The sequence below is a fragment of the Neodiprion virginianus genome, chromosome 6 (assembly GCF_021901495.1).
Source record: "Neodiprion virginianus isolate iyNeoVirg1 chromosome 6, iyNeoVirg1.1, whole genome shotgun sequence".
Classification (NCBI taxonomy): Eukaryota; Metazoa; Arthropoda; class Insecta; order Hymenoptera; family Diprionidae; genus Neodiprion; species Neodiprion virginianus.
The window spans coordinates 26,662,565-26,686,125 of NC_060882.1; the positions used below are offsets into that span (position 1 = coordinate 26,662,565).

The 23,561-nt window shown below is 44.3% G+C and overlaps 5 protein-coding genes across 6 annotated transcripts in view; 3 read left to right on the top strand and 2 right to left on the bottom strand.

The window, feature by feature from the left end:
- The first annotated feature begins 3,677 nt into the window (after positions 1–3,677).
- On the top strand, positions 3,678–5,937 carry LOC124307853 (agrin). The gene is made up of 3 exons (XM_046770006.1): positions 3,678–3,836; positions 5,137–5,433; positions 5,572–5,937. The coding sequence occupies exons 1-3, from the start codon at positions 3,815–3,817 to the stop codon at positions 5,628–5,630; spliced, it is 378 nt and encodes a 125-aa protein (XP_046625962.1). The 5' UTR covers positions 3,678–3,814; the 3' UTR covers positions 5,631–5,937.
- On the bottom strand, positions 5,733–8,604 carry LOC124307991 (F-box only protein 39-like). Its single transcript, XM_046770244.1, has 6 exons — positions 8,465–8,604; positions 8,115–8,358; positions 7,831–7,910; positions 7,332–7,738; positions 6,602–6,763; positions 5,733–6,468 (listed from the first exon to the last, which is right to left on the bottom strand). The coding sequence occupies exons 1-6, from the start codon at positions 8,602–8,604 to the stop codon at positions 6,149–6,151; spliced, it is 1,353 nt and encodes a 450-aa protein (XP_046626200.1). The 3' UTR covers positions 5,733–6,148.
- LOC124307843 (platelet glycoprotein V-like) lies at positions 8,244–12,265 on the top strand. The gene is made up of 8 exons (XM_046769987.1): positions 8,244–9,418; positions 9,498–9,648; positions 9,731–9,802; positions 9,873–10,016; positions 10,087–10,474; positions 10,683–10,942; positions 11,012–11,369; positions 11,599–12,265. The coding sequence occupies exons 1-8, from the start codon at positions 9,220–9,222 to the stop codon at positions 11,608–11,610; spliced, it is 1,584 nt and encodes a 527-aa protein (XP_046625943.1). The 5' UTR covers positions 8,244–9,219; the 3' UTR covers positions 11,611–12,265.
- A 7-nt stretch (positions 12,266–12,272) lies between these two features.
- Positions 12,273–16,663, top strand: LOC124307844 (cysteine sulfinic acid decarboxylase). The gene is made up of 8 exons (XM_046769989.1): positions 12,273–12,418; positions 12,975–13,159; positions 13,550–13,844; positions 13,912–14,100; positions 14,180–14,244; positions 14,312–14,501; positions 14,569–14,738; positions 14,857–16,663. The coding sequence occupies exons 1-8, from the start codon at positions 12,287–12,289 to the stop codon at positions 15,101–15,103; spliced, it is 1,473 nt and encodes a 490-aa protein (XP_046625945.1). The 5' UTR covers positions 12,273–12,286; the 3' UTR covers positions 15,104–16,663.
- LOC124307839 (semaphorin-5B) overlaps positions 16,537–23,561 on the bottom strand; it is an 85,478-nt gene continuing 78,453 nt past the window's right edge. For both annotated transcript variants that reach the window (XM_046769981.1, XM_046769982.1), the window contains 12 exons: positions 22,985–23,190; positions 22,807–22,906; positions 22,173–22,372; positions 21,385–21,642; positions 21,061–21,288; positions 20,691–20,973; positions 20,155–20,521; positions 19,642–19,721; positions 19,181–19,495; positions 18,591–19,053; positions 18,118–18,326; positions 16,537–18,032 (listed from right to left, as the gene is read on the bottom strand). In XM_046769981.1, the coding sequence (XP_046625937.1) occupies positions 17,826–18,032; positions 18,118–18,326; positions 18,591–19,053; positions 19,181–19,495; positions 19,642–19,721; positions 20,155–20,521; positions 20,691–20,973; positions 21,061–21,288; positions 21,385–21,642; positions 22,173–22,372; positions 22,807–22,906; positions 22,985–23,190 (2,916 nt within the window). In that variant the 3' untranslated portion in view covers positions 16,537–17,825. The remainder of the gene's footprint in view (positions 18,033–18,117; positions 18,327–18,590; positions 19,054–19,180; positions 19,496–19,641; positions 19,722–20,154; positions 20,522–20,690; positions 20,974–21,060; positions 21,289–21,384; positions 21,643–22,172; positions 22,373–22,806; positions 22,907–22,984; positions 23,191–23,561) is intronic.

Consider the following 23,561-nt stretch of genomic DNA (forward strand, 5'->3'; position numbering starts at 1 on the left):
GTACCCCAAAGTGCCTAATTTAATAAAGCTTCCGATTTCAATTGGGTTAACATCTCTTATTTACTACTTTGTCTTGGGCTGGTCAAGGTTTTAATCGTTTTCATGTTAATTCTAATCATCGTCCTTTGAGTGCAGGGATGTTCGTTTAAGTTTAATTATACCTCAGTCAATGCGTATTATCAGCACAATGTTCACGCAAAAGATTTCTGACTTGATGAACTCAAGGAGTTCAAAAAATCAGAGATTCAACTCAGTTGATAAAAGTCGAGATCGTTCATTCGTTACCTGACGATTTTAGCTGTCGTTCCGATCAGTCAATCTCTGGAATCTTGATCGCAAAATGGATCATCGCCGTGGTCGTCGATTTCCGCAGGACCGGAATTCACGTCGTCAAATGAGCTTTAGCGGTTTTCTTCCAATAAGCGTTTGCTGTCAGTTTGGGCTTGAACTTTGGGTTGTATCCACTGACTGTCAACATCCACTGGTGGACTTTGAGCGCAGGATGTAAACGTGAATATTGCATAGCCCTCAGAGATCTTGGTCTACCCAGTGTGAACCAGTCAAGCAACCGGTAAACACTTCCAATTTGCATATTATTGCGGAGTATGTCCGGTCCGAGCTTCATCTCACATGATTGTCTTAAAATTAATTACCTCGTACCTTTGTTTCCGTCTCATTTTCATCACACTGTCTCCTGTACTTCTTCATTTGGGAGTTTATGAAAGTCTTGTAAAATTTGGGTTCACTGATCGCGTTGTTACGAAGTCATTGCGAATCCTTTATTTGTCGAACTAAGAATGAGTGACACTTAAACATGAGGCGTGTATCGTAGAATAATTTATGAGCTTCGCAATGCTGTGTAGAATAGTCAGCGTTCGATACTTGAACATGTTCCGCAGCTCAGCAAATATAACGACAGATCTTATCTATCCTCCGTTCTCTTCTCAGAATTGAATACCGCGTTCGTCACTAATGAGACTAAAAATAAAACAGGAATTTGGAACGTTAGTTGGAGTTACGGCTCCTTGAAATCTACGATCTCTTTGCTTTGAGAAAATTATTGGTCATCCCTCCGCGTGTGACTGCGGTAATTTGAATAGGTCGGCTAGTTATCGGAACCATAAAACAGTCGTCATTGCGGTAAGAGAGGATATGAAAAATTGGAATAACCTTGACTATCCACGCAAGTTGTCAACAACGTATCCCTCGGATAAGACCACCTATCCAATTAACTGCGTACCGCATACTTGCTGCATACACTTCGCGGTACGACTGCCAATTAAGTTTCTCAAACCGTAATTGGAGGAGCAGAAGACCGCAAAGGCACACTTTTAACATTTTATTCTCTAACGTTACAATTGATTATAAAGTTCAAGATAAGTAAGCTCTAGTACTTCTAGATAGGATAAAATTAAGCATGTCAGCCTCGTAGCTAGGACGTCGTCACGGATCTTTTCTCATCGCAAGACCATCTGAATAGGAGATCATCGCAGAGATGACAAAAAAAGAATTATAAAATTACAAAACCGGAAATCGAAGTTGCAGCAACAAGATGAAGATGCTAGGAGAACCGGGAGGATAAAAATTGCCAAAGCTGAGCTGATCGCCAATGGCATGATACGCTCACAATCAGTTTCTTACGTGTATAAAATTGATGCAAAAGCGAGATACGCTTTCGTATTTATACTTCAAAATCTCCAAGATCCGTGCGACCTTGATTCTCGAGATTCGATTACCGCGGAAAAAAGTTTCAGAGTCCGGAGCATTTTCGTTTGGCTTGTATTGTATACCATTCCAACGTGATCATAATACCGATATCCGACCTCTGCTTCGCGAGTTGACTTATGACCGGTTGAGAAGTTTATGAACCATGCAGTATCGCTGATTTCAATCAATTGTACTCGATATTGAATTCAGAATAGGTAATGTGTTTCGAATAAGGCGATTATTTATGCGCATAGATTTTACACATGTGCCAATTTGTCACGCCTGATCGCCATGCAGCACAAATAGTGTTTTTTTTTTTTACTTCTTCATTACGTTTTCCCCCCGAGGGTAGATAGCTCATTGCATTGTCATGCTGGATTCCAAAGCCCAGCTAGACCCGTGCCATGCCTTTGACATAATCTGTAACAGATCTCGCGGTGAACAAATAAACAAAGCGATCTGTTTGAAATGGAAACGAGCAATCGAGGTCGCCTTATTCATACCGCTGTTCTACCATGCTCACTATATCCGAATGCGAATGCTCGTTTTACACACTCGCAAAAGTTATACGATCTAAATTCTCCCTAAATCTTTATCATCGTTCATCAACTGGCTCCATACTCGATTTTCTTTACAATTATTACAAGAGACTTGAGTTTGATACTTGATTCACGCGCGAAACGGCCATGAATTTGAACTCTTCAGCTTTATCTATCGTTAAAATCGATGGTGTTTCATTTATCACTATTCACAATACACGTATTTGTACAGGTACACAAATGGCTCTGGGTATGAAGCCTAGCGGCTACAGAGATTTGTTTTGCTGGTATAATCAATGGACCGGAAGTACGTACGCTGACCGTTTCCGGTAGCAAATTCGGGTCACCCGCGCCTGAAAGACCGGGTGTCTACCTACCGACATCCCAGGTACAGCTGCGATTGTTTGTCTGTTTGTTTCGAATCAGGTTTCGTTGCGGTTTAAATATTATGTATACCTTTACTCACACCTGTATAGAACAACACCATGGGCATATAAATATCAGGAAATTGATGCTTGCGAATTTTTTACCGTGAACGTTAAATCACGACGCGACGATCTATTTACTGCGCAATTACTGAAGCTCGTGAAGCGTTGTAAACCACAGTTTTACGTTACTGAAAAGCGCAATTGTAATAATAAAATAATAAGTTAGATAACGATGATGCGATAATGCTGTAATCGTCGTGCACGCGTGCACCATATTTCACGATGATTTTGATGCACAGAGAACTGAGTTTTTTGCCAGAATTTTGGTACCCTTGAATGCAGAGTCTACCGTGGCTCTAATGCTGGTTTGAGAATGACGATTTGCTTTTAGCAAATTTCGAATCTTTTGTCAGAGGTTCCTTGACCCAACTGATTTTTTTTTTAAACCGTTAAAAAGAAAAGTCTGTTTCTGGGAAAATGCAGAATGTCAGGATCAAACGAGAAGATGCGAATAATGATTCTAGAAGCATGCGATGAAGCCCAAGCGGCAACGACACGTTTGGCACAATGGGGCCTTAATGCTGGAGGGTCCAAGTACCCTCAAGTAGAGGTTGAATGGAGACGCGAAGAAAAAAAAAAGAAAGAGAAGAAAGAAACAAATTCGGCGATGTGTAGGATAATTTGTTGGCAACTGGGACGTCGGACGGACTAGTAGATTTCCATCGCGTGATCTGTATTAATCTTACATAGGAGATAGAGAAGAGCCACTTATGTCTCTCAATGGGGATAACTGATAAATGAACAAATTGGCTCTGACGAAAGCGACCGCACGGCCGAATAAACGATCGTGGAGATCGCGGCTACGTGCCCCCGAGTAAGCAGTATTTTGCGGATCATTCTCGCCCATCAGCATCCGCACGGTCCTCGCGAGGCGCCTACGCTAGCAACACCGGTTGCGGGGACGTAATCCTTTGGTAAACAGGTGGGGATGAGCACCGACCCGGTCGCTTATATACGGCTGCCACAGACTTGATGGGATAGTCAAGACCACAATCTCCTTAGTTAACTTGCAATTCACGTGTTAAGAGATTCTATATACAGATATTAAAGAGAAGAAAAAACCAGTGAACGTCATTCATCATGAAGGTCACCCTTGCATTCGGTGAGTTGATGCACCGACAGAGCCGCTTTGCATTAAGAACCTGCCGTGCATCCAGATGCAGCGAAAAGCGTCGACTTCCGGTTCGTCCGTTTTGCACGTGATATGAATATTTTTCGGCCTCGGTATTTTTTTTCTCCCTGAGATCGAAGCGCTTCGACCGAATCGCCGTATAATTTTTTTGGGTCACGGTGCAATTCTGCAGCAACGTTTACAAACTACACGCCGCTTTCTCTGCGCACGAAATTCAGATTTTGTATTCTTAAGGTCGTCAATAAAAAACCTATTCAACTCCATGTTCGCGCGGCGTTTAATTTTATTTTTATTTTTTTGCCTTTTTTTTTATCTCAGAAGGAGAGTACCAGACCTCCGGTTGGTGTTTCCTAGCCGTAATATATAGAGCTTCTCGCGTGTATTTTGATGCATTGGGCCGTTATTCACTCCGGTTAAAATTTATTACGACAATAGTTCAATGAGATTCAAGTGTGAAAGGATACATTATTATTTTAAAGCCATAGTAAAGTACAAGCTGCTCATTTTCTACAACTTAATTTATTGTCGACCGAGCGAAGGAAGACTCAATAGATGGAAATGTACATTAGAAGCTCAATATTTTCGACCAAGAAAACATGTCTAAAAGCTTCAGCAATATTTGTGATCCGGAGGTCTGATACTCTCCTTATTAGTGGAAAGTAACCGGACTGAAGACGATCACAGTTGTCTTAGGTAATGGCGATTGTCGACCGGCTGTTAGCCTTGATCAATCGGAGTATTAATTTTCCCGTAAGACTGTACATACGACGCGTTGGCGAAAGATGTGCGATATTTCACATGTACGTTGGCATAATTATTACAAGCACACAACGTCCGCGATGCAAACATCGTACATACCTGGCATGGTACATGCGCGTAAAGACACACAAGGCATTGCGTATATCCTTGGAGAGAATTATCGGGGTCGACGTGACCGTCGCTGTGACGAGCAATTATCCTGTTGAGCGGGGTAATCATGCAATAGAAAATTCAAACGAAAACACTTAATGGCACAATGTAGTTGGTGTAGGAATTGCAGTGACATGGTCACGCAGGGGGAACGGAATAGCATGACGCGGTGACCTCTTCGCTTTCTACACCGATGATTTAACAGATAGACGATAATTTGTGACCGTGTCGCGAACGAGCATCGATTATTAGCGAGTGCGAATATCATCTCGGCGAAAAGACTGGAAAGACGGGTTTTTTTCAACTCGACTCAACTTCTCACTTTGAACGTCACATCATTCGTTGTCCTTATTTCGCACAGTTCTATTGTGCGCCTGCGTCGTCTACGCATTCCCTTCGGACAAGGACCCCAAGGCGGCACCTCCCAAGGAGGCACAGGACCCCAAACAGGTCAAGGACCCTGCCACCGCCTCCAAGGAGGTTAAGGACGCCATCAAGAACGCTAAGGACGCCAAGAAGACCAAGAAGGAGTGCGCCAAGAACTGCCCACAGCAATATGATCCCGTTTGCGCTCACCTTCCTACCGATGTTAACGTCAAGCCGATCACCTTTGGAAGCCAGTGCGCCATGGAAGTCCACAACTGCGAGTCTGGAGCAAGTGAGTGCACTATAATTACTGTTGAAAATTTGAGGCGAAAAAGTCTAGCATCGGTGTCTAGATGCCTGGACAGTTTCATTTCCCTTCAACGAAACTCATGCTTACTCTGATTCACGGTACACAACTCTTTTGTTCCAGAACTGGTGGTGAAGAACAAGGGAGAATGCGCTGGAGCTGGCGGCGTCAGGCTGTCATAATCGACGTCTTCGATATCCGCACCGGGCAATATCCTGAAGAGTATTATTTACGATATACGAATAATATCATTATATAACTATATACCGAATTGAAATCGCACGATAATAATCGTCGTTAATATGTATTGTATACTTAGCTTTCACCGGATCGCGTATATTATAATATATGTATATGTTAAATAACGTACATATCATGCATTTAACACTAATTATGAAACCATAGCACAATTATACCTGTTCTTCGTCCTCGTGTACAAAATGAAAAAACCGTATCGAAATCTGACTAATATACAAACATGTATTCATACAATTGCGTTATACTTTCACTTTCCTACACACCCGGAATGTCCGGCAGCAGCCGCATGTCAATAACGTTACAAAGATTAAAGAGTCGAGCTGCTCTATTCTCAATACTGAAAACCCGTTCGCCGGCAGTAAATAAAACCTTACAAAATAAAAAGTCATATAAAGAAAAAAAAGTAGAAAAGAAAAAAGTAAATAAATTCTGAAAACCGTAATCACAGCATCGGTACAAGACGAACTTCGGTCTTTGCCGAAACTCTGCTCTGCGCAGTGAGGCGATTGGTTTTCAGGAGCTGATCGATCTCCTCTTCGCTTCCGCACCAGACGGTTAAGGTGACTCGTTGAAGATTCTTAGCACTGTGCGGCTTGTCCAAGAGATTGTAGAGCGTTTTAACCGCCTCTGAATCCATGGGACCAGAGAGGTGCAGGGTCTTCAGTTTCTTTAATCGAAGTGCTCGTGATATCATTTCAGCTGTCAATTTCTCGGCCGTTACACCGACGCCGGAACGTTGGCTCAGAGACAGCGAGAGATGCTCTGTTCGTGGAGATGTCGCGTCAATTTTGACACGAAAAATTATACCTAACTCTGGGGATGATTTCCTCATCTTGTGGAGGAATTTTATGGATCAACCACGGTTTTGAATTAGTAGGTTAACGGAACCAATTACCTAGGGTGTTACGGTACTCCCTGAGAAGGAGTTCCAGGGTCGGCGTCGTGTCCCAGTACTCCGGGTTCTGGTTCGACATCTCGTCGTCGAGGCTCAGGGCAGCCAGCGGCATTCCTGGCTTGAGAAGGCTGCTCCTCCACCCTGCGTTCCTGTTTCCTCCCTCTGGAACCAGTCAAACTTGTATTACGTCGCCGTTGACTGACTGCCTGAGGACGTCGAAGAGGAGTTGAGGGCCGCGGACACGTAGTCTGAAATACGAAAAGTCGAACGGTGATTCGAAGGCTTTTCCTTAAAGCGCGTGTATTAAGCCACTTTCTTACCTATTTCACACACGTGTCCGAGGCCTCAATTAACGCGCGGTGGTAGATTCACTTCGATCATACGGTGATTTTATCGAGCACGCATTGTGTGACGATTGCATTTCCGAACAAACTTGAAGTCCTCGAGGACTCCTCGAGCCCACGATTCACTAGCAACTGTGGATTTTCTCTTTTAACTTGGTATTTTTCGTTAAATATATATGGAATAAATTTCTTCCATAAACCAATCTCGATTCAACTAGCCTGATAATTTTCGGCTATTATATGATATAGTAGAGCAAAAATTCCATTTCCTTACAAATTGAACTGCGATAAGCACTCGAGAAATTTGCAGAGCTATGCGCGCGCAAAACGCAATTCAAATTGAATCGAAGGAAAATATTGCACGTCGGTTGCATTTAAATACCCACCTATGGTCAATTCGACCCGAAGAAACGGACATCTAGAGGATAGAGTCCTCCACGCCTCGTCCTCGAGGTTTGGCAGCTCGGGGCCATCGTCCTCTGAGCAAAGAATGGCTAGCCTCCTGAAACAGTCCGCCAAAGAGGTTCCGAGAACGTCAAGTAGCCTGCAGCTGAGACACCTGTAATCGATGCGCAGAAACGCCAACTTCCGGAAGTTGCCCATGGCGACGATGTAGTCGTCCGACGATACGGTGATCCTGGAATCTGGCTGATCGAATGTACCCGACAAGAGGAGAGTGTGCAGCGTGTTTCTGGCAGCGTCTGAATTTCCGGCGGCTGAAACGAGCTTTAGTCCAACTTCCCAGGCGCAGTCGACGTCTTGGAGGTTTAGGATGCGAAGTTCGGTCTGCGCTCTGCAACGAAAATCATCTTTTTACCGTGATTTCTCATCTATTTCACTTCGTTTTTTGCACTTTGCTGCTGATAAGGTGGAAAGCAAGCTAACCGAATCAACTCCGCGAGCATAGCGGCCATTCTTGCCTTTCCTTCGGCCTTGCGTTCACTCTCGAAAAGCAGATCGTTTACCTGAAAAATAAACAAATCAGTATAAGTGGAAATGAAAGTGGAAATCACTTCATTTTCCAGGGGCGAATGCGGAGCTGCAGACCGTGATAAGATCGGTGTCCGAGAAGTCAAGACCCTCCACATCCGCCAACTGAAAAACAAAATTCTATTGGATGGATTTAAACGATGAAATTTATAGTAAGTACGATAATTTTTATCGCGTACGTGAATCTCGCGCAGCAAGGCGTTGCTCGCAAGGACCTTCAGGACCTCCGAAACGTTCTCAAGGTAGGCCTGCAGCGCGGGTCCTTGGGCAGGACTCCAGCACCTGAGTCTGAGAAACCGCAACTGAGGTCCGAATCGCTCGGCGAAAGCTTTCTCCTTCGCCACGGTTTCCTCGCAGGAACCATAAAAAATCATTTCACGTTGACGCCAGTTGCCAGGCCATGAAAAACCCTCGCTCCACGTTCTGGAACGAAATTCATTAGGAGCAGATGGATCGTGATCGATTTTCTGTTTCCTCGTCATCGATTTCATTCATTTGAATATTTATGAGTAAAAAATCAATCAGGGACCTGTTAACCAAGCTTGCGTTGAACTTGTCTCGATCGGGAAGATAGGTAAAAATCAACGCCAAAGCCACGTATGGTAATTTGCCCCAGTCACCCGTGGGATCTACCGCTTCATAGTCAGTCTCGTCGGTTTGATCGGACATAATTTAACCGATTAAAAATAAAAAAGGCAAACACAAAATTACGCGAAATTTAGAGTGTTGTGTATATCCGTGTATAAAAAGACTATGAACGAACGTAGCATCGCATCGGTCTTTTAGATCATCGATTCATCGTTGCCTCAGAAAACGCAGATTTCACACATGTTTAACATTCAGTGATATTTTCGAATACCATTTCTTGCGGACAGTAGTTATTTTTAGCAATGAGAACATAATTTGTTTAGACGAAATTTAACCAGTGGAGAGCCTTGAATTTTTTATAAAAATTGAATCTTCTATATCGCAAATTGATCGTACAAAATTGAGGACTGTGAGTGGTTTGCATGCTGTTAATAATACCAACGAGCTAATTCCGGAGATTGATTCGTGAAGTTGGTCTGACCGATTACGAATCGCGGGTGTTGAGCAAAACACTTTAAGTGCTCCGTTTCGTTGGTGACCAATTGTTGTTGACCCTTCAATTACCGTAATTACCTTCGTTATTAATAAACGGATAATGAGGATGCTGCCAGTCGTCAGTACGGTTGTAGCAACCCACGCAACACGTTGCAATCGACTATTTTCTTTATACAGACCCGTTAAGCAATTGTCAAAGCGATGGATCTCAAGTTCCTGTTATTGTTAGCGATAGCCTTGAGGACCGCGCTCACTTCCGTTGGTAAAGTTTGCATGGAAACCGCGACCGAGTGCGCCGAAGTCAGCGTTGAGGAGGTGGCGACGACCGTCATAAACCTCGAGGAACTTGAGAGCAAAATATCTCGACTTGAGAGGAGACTGAGAGCCGTAGAGCAGCCAGGTGAGCTCAAATTAAGTTTTGGTCTAACGTGATAATCGGGACCGAACCGCAAGTCTATGATCCCTTGATTATTATCCAGTGTGGCAGATCAGCGGAAGACCCGATGATTGGGAAGTCTGCGCCGAAGGTCCGTGCAGATGCAGGCCGGAAACGAGGTCGATATCCTGTTGGGGGAGAAATTTTTTGGACGTACCACCAACGCAGCTGGTACCAAACGACCTGCTGAAGTTGTAAGTCCCGGAAGTATCTGTTTGGTAAGAGATGGTGGTAGTTGAATGCAAAAGGGTGCATCGCATCGCATCGATATTTCAGGGACCTCGGAAGCAACCAGCTGACGGCCCTGCACAGGGACACTTTCTTGGACTTGAGGCAGCTGGTTCATCTGTGAGTTTTGCGGAATGGCGGAATGACGGTGTCGGGAACGCTGACGAAGGCTTGTAATTATAAATTTCAGAGACTTGAGTGACAACCAGATCGAACACTTGCCGCTGAACCTCTTCTTCTCTCTTCACGCTGTCACGCATCTCAGACTTAGCAACAACATGCTGCGGGAGCTACACCGGAACCAGCTACTCCGGATGCGTCGGCTTCACATACTGTGAGTGTTGGTGATGATTCGTGAGTCCAGCCGGAGTTTAGGAGTGTTTTTATTTCGCTCCATGTTACAGCGACTTCTCCGCCAACAAGCTCAGCACTCTTCCCGCGACGCTCTTCCTGACCACGTCAACGTTGGCCATTTTGGATCTCTCTTCCAATCGCATTGTTGCTTTGCCTTCCGGCGTTTTCAACGGTTTGCGTGACCTGGAGGAGCTGCTACTGACCAACAACCTTCTTACCACGCTGCCCGGAACGACCTTGCAGGATTTGAGCAATCTGGTTTCCCTCAGACTCGAGGAAAACAGACTGGAGCACTTGCCCGTTGAGTTTTTCGAGGCCCAGATCCACTTGAGGGAATTGAACCTTCGGGGGAACCAATTCACCCGAATTCGCGACGGGCTTTTTAAACAGTTGTCCAGTCTGGTGGTTCTGGAGTTGTCGACCAACAGAATATCCCGTGTAAATACTTTCATTTTATGTGAACCGAGAAGATCAGCGGTCAGCGAAATTTTTAATGCCGTGTACAAGCGTCATTCACCGAAGAACGTGTTTCGCGCTCGATCGCCAAACATAGTATTTCATGTCAAGATAAACTGCTCCTACATCTAAGCAACGCCGACTTTCATTTTCGCTTTTCACCGGCATTAACTCACCGCTCTCCTTGCAGATAGACCTGAAAGCCTTCGAGGGTCTGACCTCATTGAAGGAGCTTCAGCTCGGTCACAATTTGCTAAGGACTGTGTCCCCGGGATTGTTCATGCCCGTTGGATCTCTAGATCGTCTGGTATTATACGCAAACGGATTGGCGGTCCTGGAGGCTGGAACCTTCAAGGGTCTGACGAACCTGACGATTCTCCTGCTGCACGCGAACCACCTGCGAGTCGTGCATCCAGATCTCCTTCAGGACACGCCAAACCTGCGAAAGCTGTAAGCGGAAAAACTGATCGAATTAGTAAGATGATCCCTGATATTCTGAACCGAGATCCTCCCTCTCAGCCAACTGGAGGCCAACTATCTGTCCTACTTGCCGCCTCGTTTCCTGGACGGGATTCCCAGCATCCGTCAACTGCGGCTGGAGCGTAACCCCTGGCACTGCGACTGCAGTGCTGCCTACCTTTCGACCTGGCTTCGCAAGCGGTACCTTGCTGGTCCCAGGGGAAACCACTTGGCCAGCAACAAGTCCAGCTTCTGGGAGTATGGCGCCGGCGCCGTTTGCCGAGGTCCCGGTGCTCTCGGTGGGAGACTCGTCGTCGAGCTGTCCTTTCACGAGCTCTGCGAAGGTCAGTGGGCATCCATGCGAGGTCTGGTGCCTCGATTACCGGTCGAATCGCCCACGACCACCTTACCGTCGACCGTAAGTCAGGCAAAGAAAGATAAAGAGCGAGAGATACTCACCAGTTTTCAGACACTATCCGCGTTCGATTTACAAGTAGAGCTTATCGCGCCGCCTTGAGGATGGCAACTTGCTCGGCACCTTGTACATTGTACACTCATATTCGAATCACTCACTGTAGCGCCATCTATTCGAGGATCTCGTTTCATTCCGAATATCAACATCCAGTGTTTCTTTTGAACTGTTGCAGGTGCTGCATTGATCTGAAAGTATAGTTATTAGGAATTAAGATCTTCAAGATTCGAGATTCTAAGGTATGTGTATGAGAATTGATCGGTTTTTGGATTCAAATGTTGCTAAAATAAAATGAAAAAAAAAATAAAAAAAAGGAAACAAACAAGAACGTACGTATAATAAAATTCTAATACCTACTCATTATGGGCATATACAATGTGATTACCGATCATAATAATACACGTGTTGTCCAGCCGATAGCATGCTCGATGTTTAATCCGTTTCTGAACTATTAGATGTAGGTATAGAATAGGTACTTGAGATTCGACGCGATTGGCATTGGATATATTTCTACGAAGAGTTTAGATAAGCTGCGGCACATGAGCTAGTTTTCAGATTGATTGTTATTGTACCGGAGGCTGATCGTCGGGTTGCGTCTGGCGAATTTTTGTATTTCAAATCTCATTTTTCATCCACAAACTAGCATGTATAGTATTATCGCTTACGATTCAAATATATCAATTATCGCGGATAGTGGAATTCTCGAGTAAACTCTATGGTGAATAAGTATACATCATTCCCACCGAGCGCTTACGGGCGGTATTTCTACTCGAGAGCTGTTGAGGCTGCTAAACTAAAGAAGTGGGAGCTACCGTCACTCAGAAGTCACAGACCTTTCAGGTTTGTCAGGAAGAGCAGTCGAGATGTCGTCTCAAAGCAATAATACGACGCTCAAGATTCTACAGGACATCGTAAAAATCATCGTCGATGAAAACGTCCTTGAACCACCCGAAAATCATCCCGTTGTCGAGTTTCTACAACCTGAGGAATTAAAGGTGAGCGATACTCGCATCGGTGCATTCGAATTTAAAAATTTTAAAAAGCGCGCATAACGTTCGATACCGTGTATCGCGCCTTATTTTCAAGTTTAAATTCTTTACAACCGATCAAAGTAGTCCGAAATTTTTCGGACGACAAAACAGATAAAGTTTTACGTTTCTAACATCGTCTGAATTTTCTTTGAAAACCAATGTACAGTTACGCGTTAATTCTTTCATTAGTACAACAAACTTGAATGGAAAGAAACTACAATTCACGACAACAATCGTTCGTTAGGGTCAGTCATTGCTCCGCTACTTGCGTCCCCATTACGGACCAACAGTAATGTAGTTTGCATTGATTTACGACGTCGCAGATATCGTGCGTCACACCCGACGTTGTACGTTGATAATGTTCCCCGTTTTCTTTACGATGGTAGCGTTACGCAGCAATAAGCTTACAGATCGTTGGGATATCCGCAAACTCTGTACATTATATGCGTGGTAGGCTTTCCTGCCTCGATCCACAAGGTCAGACTTTACCCGATCCTGTTTTTCACACATCTAAACACAGAATGAGCTGTCCGTGGATCTGGGCGAGGATGGGACGAGTCATGACGAGCTGGACAAGGTGCTCAGACAGATTGCCCGCTACTCAGTGAAGACTTCGCATCCAAATTTCCACAATCAGCTCTATGGCGGGGTTGATTCGTACGGCTTGGCCGGAGCTTGGTTGACTGAGGCCCTCAACTCGAGCCAGTAAGCATGTGTGGTTATTGCTTTAGGCGGCGATGCGCCACTCTGTCAAGGAGCCTTTTACGTAGTGAAAAAACCGATTTGCAAGGATTTTGTAGTACGTAATGGTCATCACTGTGACTTCAACTTGTTGACGTAGCAAGAAGCAATTCACATTGTTCCTCGTTGACGAATGGACAACGTGGTGTTGACGTGAGCTTCTGGCAACTATGCGAAGTCCATTTTCTCAAAATTTACTGATAAGTGCATCTTGCTACTTTAGCAAGTCAATGTCCCAGTGATGGCCTCCGCGTACTGTAAATTTCATACGGATCGGTATGCTCACTGCTTGAAGGTCTATTTTCCTCTCACCTTACTTGGAAACTTGAATGACTTCAACCGACGCAATTCTAGGTACACCTTCGAGGTGGCTCCGGTCTTCACTCTCCTTGAATGCGAAGTTCTTAGAGTCGCTTTGACCCTCTTCGGGTACCCGAAGCATCCCGAAGGCGACGGGATCCTGTGTCCAGGCGGTAGTATCGCCAACATGTATGGGATGGTTTTAGCTCGGTACAAAAGGCTGCCGGAGGTGAAGACCAAGGGTCTGAGCGGGTCACCGCCACTCGCCTGTTTCACAAGCCAGGCTGCCCATTACTCCATAAAAAAAGGGGCCCATTGGCTGGGTCTGGGAACCGAAAGCGTCTACCAGGTGAGATGTGATAGAGCGTCAGGAAGACTGATTGGTTCAGAGATCCATAAGGTGCTTTTTTTCACAGATAAAAACAGACGACAAGGACCGCATGCTTCCAGGAGAATTGAAGAAAGCCATTGAGCAGGCCAGAAAAGATGGAAGGCTGCCATTTTTCGTCAATGCAACGGTAGGCACAACCGTGCTGGGTGCGATTGACCCGTTGAATGATATCGCTGAGATCTGCAAGGCAGAGAACGTTTGGTTGCACGTTGACGTGAGCATTGAACAACAGTTTCAGGAATAAACAGATCATTGAATATTCACAGTATAATCAGACTTCGTAATTTTCGTAGGCCTGCTTAGGAGGGACTCTTGTTCTGTCCGGGGAACGTCGGGACCGACTGATCGGCGTGGAGATGTACGTTCAGAGAGAAATAAGTACGAGCTCTCCTTGTTCCAAGGTCATGAAATATTTCGTTTTCCAGGTCAGACTCCGTTTCATGGAATCCGCACAAGCTGCTAGGAGCTCCACTGCAGTGTTCGTTGTTCCTGGTGAAGGGCGAGGGTTCTTTGCACAAGGCGAACAGCGCGGCGGCGAATTACCTTTTTCAGCAAGACAAGTTCTACGACGTCTCTTGGGACACCGGAGACAAGAGCGTTCAATGCGGTCGCAAGGTGAGTTGAAGAAACCGGTTCGTCAAATTCTGCGAAAATTGTGTACCTCTAATTATCGATTCGACAGGTTGACGCCCTCAAGTTGTGGCTGATGTGGAAAGCCAAGGGCACCAATGGACTCAGGAGAGCTGTCGACCATGCGGTTGCGGCGGCCAGGTACTTCCAAAATCAGATAGCAGCTCGCCGTGGATTTCGCCTTGTCATCCCTGAGGCAGAGTGCAGCAGCGTTTGCTTTTGGTGTGTAATTATAGACCATCCCTGAACCAGGGATTTCACTTGTCTTTCTGACCGAAAAGAAAAATAAACACACTTAGAATTTCATCATAATTATTTCTCGTTCTTCTGTGTTCTGTAGGTACATTCCTCCGAGCATGAGAGGCCTCGAGGAGACGGATGAATGGCGAGAAAAGCTCTACAAGGTGGCACCGAAGATTAAAGAACGGATGGTCATGGATGGTTCATTAATGCTTGGATATACTCCTCTGAGTCACAAAGGGCTTGGTAATTTTTTCAGGATGGTCGTCACTTGTACTCCTGAAGCCAAAGAATCTTCCATGAATTTTGTCATACAACAAATAGAGAAGTTCGGTCAAGATTTATGATATTTAATAGAGTTATTGTTTTTTTCCCCCTAATATATGTGCGGGAAAGCATAGTTGAGATTAATATTATACCGCGTAATAAACGAGTGATGAGATTTCGTCGCGATTAGAAGGGGCGAAACTTTAGAAATACTAATTACATACAAATTATTGTATACTTGTGTTTATAGCTTGAAAAATCTCTTATGAGGGCACGAATGAATTATGATTAAATATATGGTGACGATTAAAGCGGAAAATAAAATGCACGATTGTCTACATGAAAAATAAAGTCGCAATAAAAACTTCGTACATATAATTAGGGATGTATAAACGGCTAATACAGTTGGTAAGTATAAATCTTAAAGGTTATTATGAAGTTTTATAAAGTTAAATTGTGGCACCTGTGTAAATGTTCGCAAACATAGCGTACAGATCGTTATATAAATCAAATAACTCGTAAGGTTTACATATAGTATGTCATAATATAAAATGCTGCGTATATAGACATACGAGGTGAACGTGAAACGGGTGACATTAGATATTACACAAATCACATAAAAGTGTCTATTTACGTATTAACGCTGGATTGATTCCACGATATTTAATAGGATTATTGAGATTTTCCGTTATACTCTACGTACCATATTCTCCGTTATGTTAACGCATGTATGTACTGGGTAATTATTAACTTACGGTGGTAAAAATCAATAACTGATCGGTCACTACGCCGCAATTACTTCTTTAGTACAATCAATAAGTGACTCAATATGAGTCATATCTCATCTTTCATGAGTCCACATAATATACTCATACGTATATGCACTATATCTAGAACACTAATAACACCTTAATCAATTATTTATTTAATATAATAATATATATATATGTATCTATATTAATATATATATATATATATATGTATATATATATTACATATATATATGTATATATGTATACCTATCGGCTTAAGGCACCATTCAATTCATTCGCTTGTATATCCCTTACGTCCAAATGCATAATGCGGCACGTCATACGTTCTGAAAAAATAATTAATCACTAAACATATATGTACACATAAAATCCATAGATGGCACTAAAATGTCACATTTCAATACATAAATTCGAAAAACGCGATTCTATCAAAATAATGATATACATGTATAATGTATATAATTATATATAAACTATTATAATACAATGTACGGTATTTACATAACAAATATATATAAAACGTTTTTCTTTTAATTTCTTGACTTGATCGTTAAATATAGATGTGTATATGCGTAATATATTAGGTGTCGCATTAAAATTTCTCGATTATCTTCGACGCGCACGTAATATTACGGGTATTACAATATTATAGTGATTTTCGCGAACCTTTATACAAATGTGTGGTTGAATGCCCGTGCGTTCCAGTCAATTAAATTGTAGTAGTTTCAATTCCTGTTTTATTCTCCACCTTGTTGAATTTTTTCAATCTAATTTGTTTCAATTAACTTGATTTACTTGCTTTGTAGTTTTTGTTTTCTCTGTGCTTTCGTTAAAATATCTATCATCTTATTTTTTAGAATAGATTCGTATTCACATGAAAAAAAGTTAAATCAATTGGCAGTTAGAATTGAATTCCCAGCTGCCCGAAATACGATTTCGGAACTAATGCAAAGACAAGACACCGGGAATACTTAAAATCGATCACATACTCCTTATGCTTGGTCAAATGAATTATTTGAAAGAACAATTATATCTCAATAGCGTGCAATGATCCTTTTAGTTTCGAAAGTTTTTTTTTAATTACTTTTTCTTATTTCACTCATTGAATTCCACTATACTTATTAATTGACGTTCTTGCATTATTGAGCAACTGTTGATTTTCTTTTTAATCACTAGTTTAAAGTATTACATTAATTAACGATAATATTTTATATTAAACAAATAATTAAAATGCTACTGTTAATAAGGCACTTATTATTCCTAACTAATACCTCGTAACGGATATTCAAATGTGAATAAGAACATTTCTCGATCATGGGGAAGATTAGTGTAAGACCTTGAATTAAAATACTTTGAATAAAATATGAAGCATATTTCGCCATGGAGACCGTATTCAGCCGTTAGTCATTAAAATATGTCCGTCTATAACCTAAGCCTATAAGCAAATATGCGATTCAACCATGTTTTAAATAATGAAAAATTAAATGACATCAGGTGTAACGAAATGTAAGTAAACACAGAAATTAACATGGACTAAAATGAAACAAAAGGAAATTGGTTCGGAATTACGCGAACGGAAGAAAAGAACAAAAACTGTATATAATGAAAAAATAAAAACGTTCATTTGTAAAATCTGCTATATAATATAATAATAAAAACAAAAATAACGGGGAAGGACAAAAAAAAAACCGGGAATATCTGTTAACACTATAGAATAAACTTTTTTAAAAATCGAAGCCCACGCTCGTTACACATGCATAGATTTGTCATCGCAGGGCAAAACGATCCTTGTCTCGTTCCTCGATCATTGAACAAATATTCGGCTAATTACGTTTGAGACATTATCTCCGTCCAACTAGGTCAGGCTTCCGCATCCTCATACGGACTTTCCGTTGACCCATTTCCGCGTTGGATAATTGCCGAAACGCCATGCGTCATTTTGCACCCAATTAACCGCAAGTGCATTCTTGATCCTCGTTCCTCAAGTGTCATACTGCCGCTCGTTACTTGCGCGGCAATTTCTCGAATCTCAGTAATACTTGTCTTGGTCCAGGTCGGCCCTTATGTGCGGTTGTCCATGACTGTTCCTCTTCAGGGTTGCGGACTCGTAGTCCAAGCTCTTCGGGTACAACTTCGGACTTCCCAGTCCTCCGTTAACGTTGGGATTGTTCTTGGTGCGAAGCGTTCCGTTGCCGTTTGTGCTTCCAGAAAAACTTGGCTGGCGTTTGGTGTTCACCTGAAATTTGAACGTCGACGTTAGAGTCGAACGCTTACACGAAAGTGGAATGCACGCGTCATCAGGAACCAGTCGCGACCCTCACCTCCTTCAGGGGCACCGTAACGTACGGATTCTGCTTGCTGATGTAATGCGGGCTTCCCGGAACTCGCGGCTGCCGGCGTTTTTGGTAAACGAAGCATAGAGCTCCGGCCAACAGTATTCCAATCACGAAACCACTGATGCACCCTCCGACCACGGCTCCGACCGATATACCAGCAACATCGACGCTTCGCGGCAGGGCGTTAGAGATGTCTGAAAATAGCAACCGATTCAAGGGTACAAAGTTTCAGACCGTTGAAAAGTACCTCAAAGTTGTCCATCACTCTTAAAGAATGCAAAGATTAATAATTTTCTATTATTTTGATCAATTCCGTTGGGATAAGTTAAAGTGACAAAACTCCAGTCTTGCATTGAAGGTTGGCGTACCAGCTTAAACTCAGCATGCCACACAATTATCTGCCTGTCCACCATCGAAATCCTACAAATACAAAAATTACTAAGCAATTTTCCACCAACCATTGTCCATCCAGTCGACAGGACAGACTCTGGTTTCATGGGCGCGTTCAAAAGCGCAAGGTTCCTGGAGACAATGGCGTTTCCGGTGTTGTTGCCCCTCCGAATTGCAAGGAGTCCAAGAACTCCACTGATCCCAACCACGAAGATATTCGCAGCTCGGCATCTCGCAGGTTTCCCTTGCAGTCGAGGGCCCCTCGCAGCCGTTTTCCGCGTCTTCGTCTTCGTCATCGTCCAAATCCTCGTCCTCGTCATCGTTACCAAAGCTTGTCAAGCACTTCCTCGTCCGCCATCGAACTCCGATACCGCAAGATACCGAACACTCGGACCAGTCCGTCCAGCAGGACCATTGCCCTGCACCGCTGCTCTCTCGGCATGGTTGAATGTTGCAGAACCTTGACTGCTTTGAACTCTCACTCGAATCTGCTTCCGCGTTCTCGCAGAGTGGCGACTCGCATTGCCTTATCTATCGAGATAATTGTTATTTGTTTCAATTCTCATCCGGGGTCCTTGGACAACTCAATCTAATGCATCACTCAATATTTGTTTGTAATAGCTGGCAAGTGCAAATCAAAAATTAATTCCATTGTTACCCTGTGCTGAATGCCCTTCCCGCATGTTCGTGTACAGGTAGTCCAGGATGACCATTCTCCCCAGCCATCCTCCGAAGGTTCGCTCGGCCCAGCGCCCATGGCCTTCAGGCATGATCCATCAGAGTTGCAGTATCGTTCCTCTTTCGACATTTGGATACGAAGTCCAGACGGGTCTTTGGTCTGAACCCGACAGCTAAAGCGGTAACGTTTTTCCGTGTAACCGATAGCTGACACGGTAGAGTTTACCGGAAGCCACGGCGTCATTGCAGAGGATCGTTTCTCGTCCTCGCATTGATGCGTGTTACAGTCCTCGATCTGGATTGACAATTCGGACCAAGGATATACTTGATTATTCCAATTATTGTACGAGTCGCAAGTACCAGCCTCGACACTCGGTAATCAATTGTGTCAAGCCATCTGTATAAATGTTGCAATTTGTCATTGAACGAGGTTTTGCTCACCTGGAAACCGCAGCCTGGACATTCCGCGCCACCGTCACTTGGCAAAGGATTATCACACGTTCGCCTTCTCGTACGAATTCCTGAAAATATAATGAAGCGAAAGTTACTTCAAGTGTATCAGAACTAGTGCTGTGAGATTAATTGATTAATCGGCAGCTTTGAGTGATCGTTTTGCCGATTAAACGATTAATCGACGATTTCGGTTAATTGTTTTTCCGACTAATCAATTAATCGACAGGCTCGATTCATTGAAGTTGCCGCATTAAAATTCTGCAGGTCAATCGGTATACGACTCGCAACTGACACTAAATTGAACGGTATACAACTCGATTAATCGATTAATTGAAACTGCAGATTACTCAATTAATCGCATAGCACTAACCAGAACACAGTTGAAGTTCTGATTAGCAAGATTTAAATCAATTATTATTGGGTTCGAGAGATTTCCATAATGCCTTCGGCTAGTTGCGTCATTCGAATAAAATACTCGTAAAAAAACATGTGGATTCTCACCTCCCCCGCAAGGCCTCGAGCACTTGTCCCAAGGTGACCACTGTGACCACTGTCCATTTTTGGGAGGCGGCGCAGCCTTGGCGGGTGTTGGACAGGGTGGTAATTCGAGGCAGACGCTCTCGGTGTGATCGTATCCGACGCAAACTCTGCCGCCGAATGCAGGCGCGGGATTGCCGCAAGTCCTGCGACGCGTCTTCATTGCAAAACCGCAAGTTTGAGAGCACTCTGACCAAGCTGACCATGCCGTCCATTCGCCGTGCACCGTGCAGTTGGACACCCTCACCTTCGTTCCCACGCAACCCGCACCACCATGTTTTGGTGGAGGGTTATTGCACTCTCTCGTCTGACACTGGCACATATCGGTGCTCTACGAATATGAATTTTTTTAAAAATTTTTTAGGGATTTGTATAAATCTTTCTCCATGAAAATAAAGTTCGAGCTTGAGAGAAGTTGCGTTTCACGAGCACCTTGCAGGCTTACGAGAAATCGGCTCAAAATCGCACGCACTTTCCACTACTATGTACGCGATACCTACCTCCCTAGTGTCTTCGTAATTGTGGCCGTGGTGAGAATGCGGCATTTGTACCGCGGTTCCGTGTTGGCACGGTGCCCATGCGCTCCATGAGCTCCATCCTCCGTCAACCGGGTCTGTCAATACTGGACAGTGCGTGGCTTGCTGGGACCAGTGAGTGTCGAGATAAGCATGCGACGGTATGGCAGCGCACTTTTGCGTCATGTCGTTCCAGCCGCAGTATGGTTCCTGGGAATTCAGGCAGGCCTGACGGCCACGATGCCGATGACACTGAGCGGCTGGTATCCTGAAATGTTTCAAAATACAGGAGCTCAGGACATTGAAAAATGGTCGAGGAATCGGGAGAATAGGTTGCTCAGCCGCGTCGCGCTACCTCAGAAGACCGTTCTCCATTCCCACGTAGAGGCTCTGAGTGTCCTTCAGGAACTGTAAGGTCCTTACGGAGGATGGCAGTGGGCCCCAAACCTCGAGGACGCAGGTTTCCTGGGTCCTCGGTAGAACGGAGATCTTCTTGACGAGCCCCTCCGTCGTGGCGACATAGAGAACCGTCACGGTCCGGTGAACCTTGGTCGGAGTAGCATCGACGGCAATGTGCGTGAATCTGAGTGAATCGGTAGAAAAATGGAAGAGTTCAGAATTGGTACAGAGGTCTTTGAAAGTCATTATTCAGGAAGAAAGTAAGGACATAATTGTTTACCTTTCCATGGTCGTCGTATGGAGCGGTTCCAAAGTGGCGCCCTGAACAGCGTCGTCCATGAGCTGGTACCGCTGAGTGTCAAGAAGTTGGTTGGCCGCGTTGGTTGTCGGAATGCCGCAGTGTTGTCTGTTGCGATGTGCGACCGGTCTGCGTTCCCATGCAGAACCAGAGTTCTCTTGATGTTTGTAGGGCCCGTTGAACGAGGCGCTGATGGCGGACATATTGAAGGCACAAATGGCGGAGCCAGGGATGCTGTTGCTGTTGTGTGAGGTGAAGAGTAGGAACATGAGCGTGGGTTCCGAGTTGGGCAACGTCGGGTTGCACATGAAATAGACCGCGTTGCTTATTGCCGATAAGAACCGAGACGAAGAGAGCTCCGTGATTCTTCAGGCAAGTTGGCGGCTAATTGATCAAACGCCATGAGCAAAGCTCAGCTAGCCGCCCACATAATTAAATCCGATCCGCACGACACGCGATCGCCGGCGCTTTTATTAACGTGTTATTAAACGGATTCAGATCCTATCCGTAACACAATACCGAAATGATTATCACCCGTTGCACCCATTCAGCTCCGTCACCGTGGGTGGCCACGGCGGAACATCCTGCAGATATTCGACTCTGTTTGATAACGGATCGATGTAGCGTGTAATGCTACCAATACCTATAGCTGACCACCGGGTGTTACTGCCATTCGGTAAACCTCACGGCTGACGGTCTTCCGTCTTATCGCAACGTTTCAAGGAATATTCGAACACTCTTTCATTCGATCAATTAGCTCATTTAATTACCTTGGCGTTGTAAATGTGGCGTAGACAATGCCTTCCTCAGGCTGGTAAGCCGCACCCTGTATCTCGTCGTAGTAGAACGGAAATTCTCCTGGCAAGGAACAGTTCAATCTGGCCTTGCTAAAGGTCGTCCAGATATCCTGCATCATTGTCTGACCCCCAGGATCATTTTTGCACACCCTGGCTATCCTCGAGTAGATTTTCTGCAGAAAAGAAATACCCGTTCTGCAATGTCTTGAAGTGTGATTTCGATGATGCAACACCATGTTCAGTGACCTATCACGACTTTGCATAACTCACAGACTGACCACAGTCTTACAACAATTTCATCAAATGGATAATAACTTGGGGATAGAATCTGCAGAATCTGCAATAAAGTGTGCACCTGCGGTACGGCTACTACTGCAACCGTGTTACGCAGCTAGGCGACCTTAACGGTAGAAATAAAGGAGAAAAAGTGCGTTAAAGGTGCGCGCTAATGACGCGTCAATCAGCATTCTCGGATGTATCACGTAACGCCAAGAGGAATTATGTAACGGTTCGTCCGCGTTCTCGAGCACAGGTGTGGTGCTCATTCATAATGATAAACGTCATCATCGTCTGGATAATCGTCATCAGGACAGTACGTGTAACATACCTTTCCGCAATTCATGTACTCCACTGCAGATTCCCTGAATAGAAAATAGACGTGGTCCTCGGTCTCGAAGCTGCCAACGAACTGTGGGTCGTTGAGCCATCTGGAAATTCGAAAAGCGTCAGTTGAGCAATCGAGTCAGTTGTGAAAACTAGCGAATGAAAAGCGTTCTCAAACTAACCTTGGATCGTATTGATGTGTCCTCAGAATCGGAGTAGCCAGAGTTCTGTAGATGGCCGGATGAGCCCCCGCGAAATCGGTCGGTGCCCCGGCGAACAGACCTCCGGATGGTCCCATGGCGAGCAAGGCTGTGACATTGGCGTGAGGAGAATAAGGGCACATCGCAACGCCCGCCATCCACGTTGTAACACTGTTTATATTCTCGATCTGCAAGATAGAGCAAATGGAACGAATGGTTGTCTTCTGTTCTGTCTTCCCCTGTCTTCTTTTCGAAATGCCATCGGGGTGACGACACATGTGTATTTTTCATTAATATTTTTCTTCTTGTCGAGGCAGTCAACCGGGTAATCATACATCCATGTGCAGAGAGTCGATATGACTGCAATTACCAGCAATTGCGAATCTTAGCTGAGTATTTCTGATTCACGATCGAAGGACGTGATCGCAGCGGTGATACCACTGTTATAATGGACGCTTTTACGCTCCACAATTACCGACGACAGCTGAAGGTCAAAAAAATATTCGGTTTACCAGCACACGTTGTTGCAGCTAATCACGAGTCATGACTATAATCGGCG